Source organism: Macrotis lagotis, chromosome 6, assembly GCF_037893015.1.
Source record: "Macrotis lagotis isolate mMagLag1 chromosome 6, bilby.v1.9.chrom.fasta, whole genome shotgun sequence".
In the NCBI taxonomy this organism is placed as follows: domain Eukaryota; kingdom Metazoa; phylum Chordata; class Mammalia; order Peramelemorphia; family Peramelidae; genus Macrotis; species Macrotis lagotis.
In genome coordinates this window covers 50,070,405-50,082,209 of record NC_133663.1, presented here as the reverse complement: position 1 = coordinate 50,082,209, position 11,805 = coordinate 50,070,405, and the positions used below count along the sequence as shown (strand labels likewise).

General features: G+C 34.5%; 1 protein-coding gene across 2 annotated transcripts in view; it reads right to left on the bottom strand.

The window, feature by feature from the left end:
- Positions 1-11,805, bottom strand: part of PLOD2 (procollagen-lysine,2-oxoglutarate 5-dioxygenase 2) — a 104,640-nt gene that overhangs the window by 72,361 nt on the left and 20,474 nt on the right. For both annotated transcript variants that reach the window (XM_074191132.1, XM_074191133.1), the window contains exon 2: positions 2,611-2,702. In XM_074191132.1, the coding sequence (XP_074047233.1) occupies positions 2,611-2,702 (92 nt within the window). The remainder of the gene's footprint in view (positions 1-2,610; positions 2,703-11,805) is intronic.

Here is an 11,805-nt window from a genome sequence, read left to right as displayed (position 1 = left end):
GCCACAGTTTAAGACTTAACCAACAGGGTTCTTTTTCTTCACCTTCATTTCAACGTTTACAGTATATGATGCTGAATAATTCCTCAATCTACAGTCCAGGGTGAACATGTCCACCATTGCCAAGTCTGGTGGGAACCCTAAGTTTGATTTGCTCCAAATCCCTTTTCTTTATTACACCCAGTAACCTCCTTTAATTCTGGTAAGCAATACAATATAATGAGAAAAGTGCTGAATATGAAGTCAGAAGATCTGAGTTCAATTCCTAGAATAGTCATTTATGAACTATATGAACTAGAACAAGTCCCTCCACTATTTTCTGGATTTCTGGTAATGCAGTAGATAGACCACCAGGTCTGGAGTCCAGAAGACCCAAGTTCAAATCCAGTCTCAGACCCTAACTATCAGGGCAAATCACTTAATTCTGTTTGTTTCAGTTTCCTCATCTATAAAATTAGCTGGAGAAGGAAAAGGCAAACCACTCCAGCATCTCCGCCAACAAAACCCCAAGTAGGGTCATAGAAAGTTGCACACAACTGCACAACAAAAATAAAGGCATTGTTAGAAGTTCTCTAAGGTTCCTTGCATTATAATCTAGGTTTCTAAGTTACTGGAATAAGTAGAACTAGAATCTAGGCTTTCTGATTCCTAGAATGGAGCTTTTATTACTTACTGTACTACATTTTTGCTAGCATCAACTATTCAACTAGTTTTATTTGATTATTTGGAATGCAGAAAGCATCTCCCCAAAGAACCAGTTATAAAATGGTTAGGAGGCTAACCTACAAATGTCTGTCTACTTGGTTCATAATGTAGCTAAAATAATATATAACCCAGGGGAAAATGTGGCTCCAACCTAATTCAGTATTTGGAAACACAGAGGGCAGACAAATTATTTAATTAAAAAAAAAAAAAGAAGGAGGATACAAAGTACAAATAGCATGGTGGGTGGGTTATTGACTGACATTTTTGTGCTAGAAAGTTTGTACTATTAAAATGAACCAGCCTAGGAAGGGAAACCACAGCTATGGGTAGGAGGGAGATCCTGAGAATCTAAATCATTAGCTTTGGAGAACCCACATTGTTAGCTTAAAAGAACTGAAGACATCTGGAACAGAAAATACAAAATAATGTCCATTTCCATGAAGTCGGGACCCTAAACTTTTGCAAATAATTGCTTTATTCTAAAGAGAATGTATCACCTTATAAGTGGGAAGTATGTAACAACATAATATTACTATGTATGGGTATAAATATTTTGTTCAACTATTTCAGTTGTGTCCAATTTTGTGAAACTCCATTTCCAATTGATTTTCTTGGCCAAGATACTGGAATGGATTATCATTTCTTTCTCCAGTTCATTTAACAGATGAAGAAACTGAGGTAAAAAGAGTTAAGTGACTTGTCCAGGGACACACAGCTACTAAGTGTCAGAGGCTCAATTTGAACTCAGGTCTTCCTGACTCTCAGCAGTCTATGGTACATTATAAATATACATATATATATATATATATATATATATATATATATGCACACACACACACACACACATACACACACAGATATACAAAGAGGCAATGGAGCACAATGGATAGAAAGCTTGCTTCAAAGGCTGCAAGGTGTAGGTCCAGGTTCTGCCTTCAATACATACTGTTCATTTGACTGGACAAATCACTTGAATCCCCCAGAGCTTGAGACAGTTTTCTCTAAAGTTCTAAACTGCAGAGAAACTGGCTATGTAGAAGTAGGTTCCCTAAAATAAGAACTTGCCTAAACATGTGTCTTATACATATAAATATATTTTATGTGAATACTCCCCACAAGTGAATAAGAACTTAAAAATGTAACAAGATCAAAAGCATAATTTTTCTTGTAATTATACTCTCAATTCTAAACTATAAACAATAACCAATATTGATAGTATGGTGGATAGAGCACCAGACCTAGAAACAAGAAGATTCTTCTTTTTGACCTCAAATCTGGTCTAACTATGGGACCCTGGGCAAGTCATTTACTCCTGTATGCCTCAATTTCCTCATCTGTAAAATGAGCTACAAAAAGAAATGACAAAACACTTCAATGTTTCTGCCAAGGAAACCCCAAATGGGATCATGGAGAGTTAAACACACAATTTAACAAAAATATGCTGCTATGTATACAAATTTAAAAAAAATAGTCCTGGCCCTCAAGAAATTTATAATCATAAGGGAGAAGACAACAAAAGAAAATTGAAAAAGAGAGAGGAGGTGCTAAACATCGGTATAGGGTGATGTCAAAGAAATCCAAAAATGAGTGCAGTAACACCAAGAAAAGCACTCTTGAATAAAGAAAAAATAGCAATCACTGTAGATGTGAGATTATTTCTAATAAAAATAGCCTATGGCAAAGCCCTAATTTCTCATCTTAAAACAAAATGAAAATAATTACTAAGCTGTTATTGTGTATATGACTGTCTATTAGATGCCTCAAGATTATTTTTAAAGATTGTACGTTAACCAATAACAACTGTTTGTTTTGTTTTCTTAGGTTTCCACTAATTTTTATTCTATAGAAGCTTAAATACAAAGCATAGATTTCCAACACTTTCCATAAATATAAAAGAGATAACATTACCTTCACAGTATAATTGAAGTACTTGGCTGATTGCATAAATCGGTGATATCCATCAGTTTCTTTGGTTGCTACAGTTATGACTAATAATTTATCTGCAAATATAGAAGAAAACATTTTGAGAAAGGGTACTGAGCTACTAAACTAAAAACATTTATTTCACTTTCTTACAAATGATTATAAATTACACTGGAGTCATCAAAGTGCCATAGACTACAAATTGAACTGGGACAAAGGTCAACACTAAACTGGACAATGTGTTATGAACAAAATGTTAATAGTAAATAACTACTTTACAGTAAATAACTACTGTAAATTGCTACTTTGGCAAAATCCAAACTTATATTTGAATAGGAGATAAGATTAAACAGAAAAAAATAATGTTATCAGTTAACTTCCAGTGAAAATTTTCTGAGTTACAGTGTAGTCCAACTACAGCGAAAGTACCAGTCACCAACTAAACAAACATACACAAATTAGATTGTTACATACTTCCCACTTATAAGGTGATAAGAGTCTCTTTAGAATAAATTAACATTAGTAAAATTCAGGGCCCGTACTTCATCAGGGAGTAAAAGTTGGTGAGTATGAGTACTCAATGGAAATTCCTTCTGCTAACACAGACATATATGATCTGAAAATATTTAAGTAAATGATATATTACAAATTAACTATATTCCCATTATCTAAATGTTCCACAATACTCCTTGTTCCTCAATCTTACAGGGTCCCTTCCTTTTACCTGTCTTTTTTTATACTGTCCTGAGCAAGAAACAAAACTCCCTCCCACCATTCTCTATCACCTCTACCTACTGACATTCTTCCATTTCTTCCAATTCCTCCTCCTATCCAACCTTATCAATTTAGTAATCCATGAAGTCAGTAATGTCTCTTGCCTCCGTCTTTTGTGTTGGCTCTCTTTGATGCCTAGAATGTCCTTCCTCATATCTCATCCTGGTATCCCAAGTTTCCTTCCAGATTCAACTCTCTTTTTATCTATTAAAATAATTCTTTCATGACCTCTCTACCATTTGCTGCTCTCATTCTCCTCAAATTACAATGAATTTACTTACTAAGATACAAATTATATCATCTGTAACATAAGTCTTGAAGAAATGGATTGTTTCTAGAAGAGTATTATGTCTAATGTCCGTACTTAAGAAATAGTTTGTGGAGTGAATGAAACTAAGGACAAGAATGTCCATACTAGTTCGAAGAAATTGAGACAGAACCATATATAACATCCCAATCCATATATTCCACAAATGTATATATGTATGCATGTATGAATATGTGTATACCGTATGGCAAGACTATAGCTTATAATGACCTGCAAGTCAGCTATTAGGCTACTAATAATCTAGAAATTGAAAATTAAATCATTAGTGGGTAGAAGGAGTAGGAGGAGTTTCCAAACTAAAATTACAGATTCATATATCAAATCACATATATCTACATATACACAAAGAGCTGTAACTGAACCATGTCCCTTGACCTGATACAATGCAATGATATTTCTACTCTCTTATCTGAATTTGCCCCCAGATTCAAGAATTCCTAAATACGAACGAACACACACACACACACACACACACACACACACGACCTGTGAGGAATCATGTTCGTCTCTTCACTAAGGTCTATCTAAAGTGCAATTCAATGCATGACTTGAAGGGTAAGCCACAGGGTGCTGTCCAAGTCAATTAATTCCCTAATATGCATACTCATAATAAGTGTGATAGAAAAAATCTGACCCATATATCTTCTTGGTTCCAGGTCTAACAGTCTATCCACTAAGGTAAACATAACTGTCTTAATCTATATACACATTTTAGCAATAATACTGTATCCACTTTAAAAACATTTCATAGGGGTGGCTAGGTGACGCAGTGGATAGAGCACTGGCCTTGGAGTCAGAAGTACCTGGGTTCAAATCCAACCTCAGACACTTAACTTAGTGATTACCTAGCCATGTGGCCTTGGGCAAGCCATTCAACCCCATTGCCTTGAAAAAATAAAAAAAAAACAGATTTCATTATTTGGTCTCTAATAAATCCTGAAAATAAAAGTGACTAAGACATTTAATTTATACTAATGGAATGTGACAAAAATAGTTTTCCTTGAAAATATATATACTACATTTTCCACTCAAAATTTAGAGATAATCAGTAATTTTTTCATTAAACCATTTCAGAAAATTGCAAATAAAAAAGAACCAAAATGAAAATTTCTGTTTTCCTCATATATTCTCAATCAAGTTTAAAGGGAACATTCTGGAGTAATAATTGCATATGAGCATACTTCTCTAAAATAATGTAATTCATAACTGCTGAATTTAATGAGTAATAATTTCTTTTCACAAATTAACTATAAATTTCAGGAAAAGTATAACTATTTTCTCCAGCAAAAGTAGCATACTGTTTTGACTGTAAAGTCTGGCATTCTGAAAATTTCTTTCCTGTGAATCTCTTATTGAAAATTTCCTACATCTTGGGAATTAGCAAAAACCACAGACTGAGTAAACACATTTTTACACCTACCATTTGCACTATAAGGTTGACATTAAGAATCTCATCATAACTAAGAGATATAGCAAAGCTGGCTAGACAATATTACCCAATTGAATGACTCAGAAGGCAAAGAAAAAACAAAGTTACTCTGACAGAATGTCTAGAATTCTATAGCAATTAGGGGTCTTGCTCTTTTTGTGTAAATCAATAGATATGATTCTTGGGGGGGAGAAAGAATTTTTAAGAAGGCTATCATTACACGATATGCTAGCATCTGCTTTCATTTATGTAGTTTTTCAGCTTCATTATCATAACATGAAATGAACCTCCCAACTTTGAATATTATCTGAAGGAAAAACGCTTGCTGACATGTAATATTTAATTTACTAGGAAATCTAATTCATAACCTTTTGTCACCCAAAGCAAGAGTCCAAATTAACAAGTCTCTGACCCCCATTCTTAGATTAGATTATACCTTCCTCACTCCAATTAGGTGAAAAAATACAAATCATTTCCAGGAGCAATGATTTCATATAATACCACTCTAATATCTTCCGACATGAGTCATATAGAAAGAAACCAAATAATGTAAAACACAAGTCCAGACAAAGATAGGAATGCTTTTTGGCAAAATTACTGTAGTGATTTATCATTTCATTCTCCATCCCATTTGAGATATGAGGAAACTGAGGTAAACAGGATAAAGTGACTTCTCCTAGATCACATAACTATTCAGTGCCTGAGGCCAAATTTGAACTCAGTTTTCCCTTGACTCCTGATCCATTGCTTTCTACACTTTGCCAATGCATTGTCTGCTAAAAATCTAATAAAATTCAAGGTTTTCAAAAGCCAAATAAGTGTTGGCATGTATGCAGAATTCAGTAGTAGGTCTGAATTTATTGTAAAATTAAATTATAAAGAAATGAGGGGTTTTGGCCAGTTAGTTTTTTTCTTTGAAAATCAAGTAGTATTGGATGACCAATATGAAATCCATTATTTTTAATGAGTCACTTCTACTTTAAGTATTTGCCTGTTAATATAGCTACCCTTACTTCCACCACATTGAAATAGATAGTAGTCCTAGAAAAAAACAAAAAAGATCATTTCAGGGGTAGATTAGAATACACTTGGCTATCCCTTCCAATTCTGAAATCGAATCACCCAAGTTTCTAGCAACAGAGACACTGTGAGAAAACTCTTAGCAAGTATAGTTAGAGAGCAAAGTCAATAAACTGAAGAGCTCACATGGATGGGTCCAGAAATAAAGTATGTGATGCTCTGGAAAATCCAAGGAATGTATACATTCTCTAATAGATTATTTTTTTGGAGGGGGGAGGTGGAAGGACAATAAGTGATTTCATTGATTTATATGAAACTCCAATCTGTACCAGTAAAGTTTCCTCACAGGAAGTTCCCCAGCAACAGATTTAGAAAAATAAATTGAATTTTAAAATTATTAGTAATTTTAGATCACTATTTCAATCTCTATATTTTAAAGAAAACTGAAGATCAGAGAGAATAACAGAACCAAGATTAAAACTCACACCTTTTAAGTATTTTTTCTTTCATGTTGCTGCTTTCCTAAGTAATGAGTCATCCAAATATTGAAGCAAATGAAGTAGTACCATATAATCTGGGTGGCAAAAGAATAAATTTTATATTGGAAATGAGGGAAATGATGAATTACTCAAAAGCAACCTAGAGTCATACTTAGACAAGGAAAGAGGCTAGCAAAGAAATGTAAGGAAAACAGAAGAGGATTCTTGAGAAAGTTCATTGAAAGGAAAGAGAAACTACAAAAGGTTTCAAAATACAAAAATGGCCCCAGTCTCTATTATTTCCAGCAAACTTTCATTCATGTTAGCATGGAAGCCTGAAAGCCTTGCATTTTGAAGCAAAGGCATGAAAAGCTATAAGAAGTAGCTTCCTGGAGGAAAGAAACAGGACAAGAGGGTGAAACATGTTGCGTAACAGGCAACTTCTAGAAGGCTACTACTCACAGATAAAAAAGGAAAAGAACACTGGCTGACGGCCAGTGGTCTGGAGGCACTCAGTGTTCTAATCCTCTCCTTAATAATCATGAAGGCCAGAGCTAACAATAGGAACAGCAATGGGAATAAATGAAGTTTTTAAACAGAGTTTTGAAGTCAAAAATATGCGAACAAAATAGACAATACAAGACCTAACAATAATTTATATGGAAGAAAAAATCTATGGAATTTGATGAATTCAAGTTCATCATCATCCAAAAGTATAAGGCAGCTGTCCAAAAGATACAATGAATTTGTATCTGGATTAAAGGACATGAACTGTACTTTGAACTGATCAGACCACATATATAATAATCTGTTAATTTATCAATGTTACTATTAAAGACTTAATCTATTCAAAGGAGAGAAGTTCAGATTGGTAAGAAAAAATCTATCATTCAATAAACCATCACTGAAAATAACTGTTTGGAACAAGATAGAAAGAAGAGGGACATGAAACAGTAGTCTTGTTATTTGAAGAGATATCATATTGATGAAAAAATTAAAATTGTGTTAAGTGACTCCTTTCTGATAATAGTAAAAAGAGTAACAATAACCATAATAATTTCTGCCATTTATGGTGCACTTTGAGGTTTACAAACTGCTTAGCACACTTTTAAATTTTATTTGATCTTCACAATAACCCCATAAAGTAGATACCACTTGTGTTATTCCCCTTTTGCAGATAAGGACATAGGCTCTGCAAAGGTTAATTGACTTGCTAATGTTCTCCAGAGTGCAACTAGGTCTAATGGATAGCCATTACAGAAGGAAAGAATTTGGACTCTTCATTATCAGAAGAGCATAACATTTCCCAGAAAAAAAATATAATGGTTTGTTTTGGGAGATGGTAGTATCAGTCCAGTACAAGCTAAATGAAAAGCTATCAGGGATCATATCAACTTCTGTACTGGGACATTATTGGATCTCTAAGGTCCCATTCAGCCCTATTCTTAAGACTCTGGGACCAAGCATTCCATTTTATTAACAAAGGGAAGAACATCTTCTGTAATAGAGGAATTTAACCTGACAGATTCCAAGTGATTTAAAACACAAATTTTCAAAAAGAATAAGGAAACAGTGATAATCAGCAATTTTCTGAGCAGACCACAGTAATCCAGATGTTGTTCAGATGCTGCGTCAGGGATCACGCTCTGTATGCCAGAAATCTGTATTCAAGATGTAATTGAGAGCTTGTTGAGATTATTCTGACCCAGTGACTACAGTTTCATAGCTCTCATCCAAATGGGCACAAACAATATTGCATAATCTCACATCCAAAAGACATCCGTGATTTGCAGACTCAGATGATATTATTTACAATCATCTCAAGTAAAAGAAATAGCTTCTGCAAAGAAATCTGCAATCTGAAGACAAATGTTCAGCTGAGATTGTTTTAAAAGAGGTAGTTTGGCATCAAATTCTAGTCATGGCAAAGAATGGGTGCTTCAAAACTCTACCCCAAAGGAGTCAGGCAATTATAGTATTCAAAAAGGATTGACCTGACATGTTGAAGTTCTTCGAAAATTTGTCCCAGGTTACTGGAATCTAAGTATGCCTGTTTCCCAGATTGCCATTGGTTTAAAATCCAGACATCACGGTGGCCAAATTTTGCTTTGGCTCACGGAGCTTGAATTTGTTTATCTTGACCTGACTTACTTCTAGCCTCCTAACTATTATCTGGATCACAGTCCTATGTAGTCCTTCAGGTCGGCCATCTCAGTCTCATAATTTACTGATTTCTTCTAGACTACTGATTGTTATATAATTCATGTTCCTATAATTCCCTTCAACATGTTCTTCTCAATATTCTAAAATTTTCCTAATTTTTTCTTCAAATTTATAATCACCACAATACCACACTACACACTTAACCTACTGAATTCCAAAGGAAATGCCCTTTAAGAAATCTAAGAGGGTAAGATGTTAATAGTTTAGTCCTGCAAAGATTCTTAAAGGTTATCTAATCCAATTCTCTCATTTGTAAAATGAGAAAACTGAGCCAAAGAGTGCCAAACCCATCTGGCCAATTAAGGATCAAAAATGAGGGAAAAAATGTATACCACAGAATTTCATAATTATAAGGAAACATTAGCTTTATGAGAGTGTTCTCCACAATACACCTGACAAGTAAATAACCCATTTTTTATTTGAAGACTTCTCTCTACCACATAAGGGGCTCAATGTGATTTTTCAATGACTTTACTTTATTTATTTATTTTCAGCTATATGCACATGCATATTTCCAAGTTACAAAATTTCCCTCCACCTTCTCTTCCCACCCCCCTCCCCCAAGCGGCAAATAGTCAGGTTAGCACTGTACACACTTATTTTGATAATTATGTTTACAAATTAGTAATTTTTGGCATGAAGAATTAGGATTAAGGGAAAGAGATACATAAGAGATCATTTTTATAAAATGTTCATCAGATTCTGAAGGGGTTTTTTTGGCATATGTTTTGTTTCATTTTTCTTCCTCTGGATGGTAGCTTTAATTATTAGAAATGATTAGTTTATGGTCAGTAGGGTGGTAATGGGAGTCTATTGTTACTCAAGCAATTTCCCTCACATAAACTTCCAGTGCTCTAAGTTTGTGCCTACTGGGACCAAGAAAAACAAATCTAGTGTTATCATACACATATCAAAATATCCAATATTTGAAAGCAGCTAACATATCACTCCTATCACCATTATCTTCTACAGATAAATATCTCCATTTATTTTTAAATATCCTCCCTAAAAAAGTGGTACCAAGAACTAAATATAATGATCTGGCAGGGCAAAAAGGAGTAAGACTCTTCTTAGTTTAAAAAAAAAAAACGAAAGTGTGCCTTAAATTCAGCCTAAATTTACAATGGCAACTTGATTCTTCATTCATTTCGTTGATGTATTTTGAGCCATCAATCTACTGAAATCTGGAGAAAAAAAAAAGGAAAACAAACTTTCCAAGGTACTGTATGAGACTTCCTATTTATTCCAAGTCTCAACCCAGTACTGTAGTACATTACCATTTACATTATCCTTATTTTAAGGTTAACAGAAAAAGAGGAAAAGATTCACTGTTTTAATGTACTGATGATGTAATATTGTTTATTACTGCTATCTCAGTTAAGAGTTTTATTTTTCTCCTAGGCTCAAGATCCAAGAGATAATTCTAGATTTTCCCTGTCCTTAAACAAACAAAAAAAAATAACACTTTCAATTGATATTATTTTTCCCTCTCCATTTCCCAGTCAAGCAACTGAAAAAGTCAACCAACAGAAATCTATAGATACTCATTACCCAACCTAATGACTTCTTACCTAGTCATACTTTTCTCTAGGGCTCATACTTTTCCAAAGTATATGAGACACCTCTGACTACCCACTTCAACCAGATACATGCCTCTGTTTGGCATCTAAAGGTAATTGTAACTTGGTTCCAGTATATCTTTCCCCTTTGTATATTCTATGGTCTAATATACACAACAATTCATTTCCAGATTGAGCTTTTGCATAGACTACTTCCATGCCTACCATGTATTCCTCCTCACCTTCCTCTTTTAAAATAAATCCTTAATTCCCTTTGAAACTCAGCTGAAGAGTTGGTCTTAAAGGAGGCATTTCCTGACCCTTTCAAAATCCCCTCCATTTACTCTGAATTTTGATAGGCTTTGTATTGACTTAAATGGGAATGTGCTGTTTTCTGATAGTCTATAAACTCTGAGGAAAGGAACTGTTATGGTTCTCCTTTGTGCTCAATTCTAGATAACTCCATAAACAAAGTCCATGAGATTTTCTAGGCAGAGATGCTGGAATGTTTTGCCATTTTTTTCTCCAGTGTGTCCTCATTTTACAGATGAGGCAAATAGGAGTTAAGATTCGGCCAGGGTCACTCAGCTTGCAAACGTCTGAGGCTGCATTAGAACTCAGATCTTTCTGTTCCCAAGCTGCTCAATCCTCTCCCCACTGAACCACCTACAAGCCACTCTACTTCACCAAAAAGGGCTTAATAAATGCTTTTTTGATAGATGAGGTCAGCGACTGTTATGCCTATTCTTGTTAACTCTTTTAGTAAATAGCTCAGTACTCTAAAGACATCATTTGCTTCATCAATGTTTCCTGATAGAGTAGAAAAGTCAGTTCAACTTGGAAAGGAAAAAAGGTAAAGTGATAACATCTGTGGATAAAGATGAATGAATTCCTGGCATTATCTTCAATTTTTTTCTTTTTTTTTCTTCTTCATGGATCATGATAATTATTATGAACACAGATTTAAAAGCTAGACAAGATCTTGGAGGCCATCTAATTCCATGATATCAAACAAATAAATAGCACATACATAAGGATTACTGCAAATTGCATACTGAGAAAACTCCTTATTGAGGCAGCCAGGTAGTGCAGTGGATAAGGCATCAGCCCGGGAGTTAGGAGGACCTGAGTTCAAATTCTCCACCAGACACTTAATAATTACCTAGCTGAGTGAGTGATCTTGGGCAAGTCACCTAACCCATTGCCTTGCAACCCCTCCCCTCCAAAACAAGAAAAAGAAAACTCCTTATTTAGCATTATGTACTGTCTGTTGTATTTCCCAATCACACTTTAATCTGATTAGGCAGAACTCTAAAACATTGTATCCATAATGCAGATCAAACCTCTGGGTCTAACTAATCACTTCTT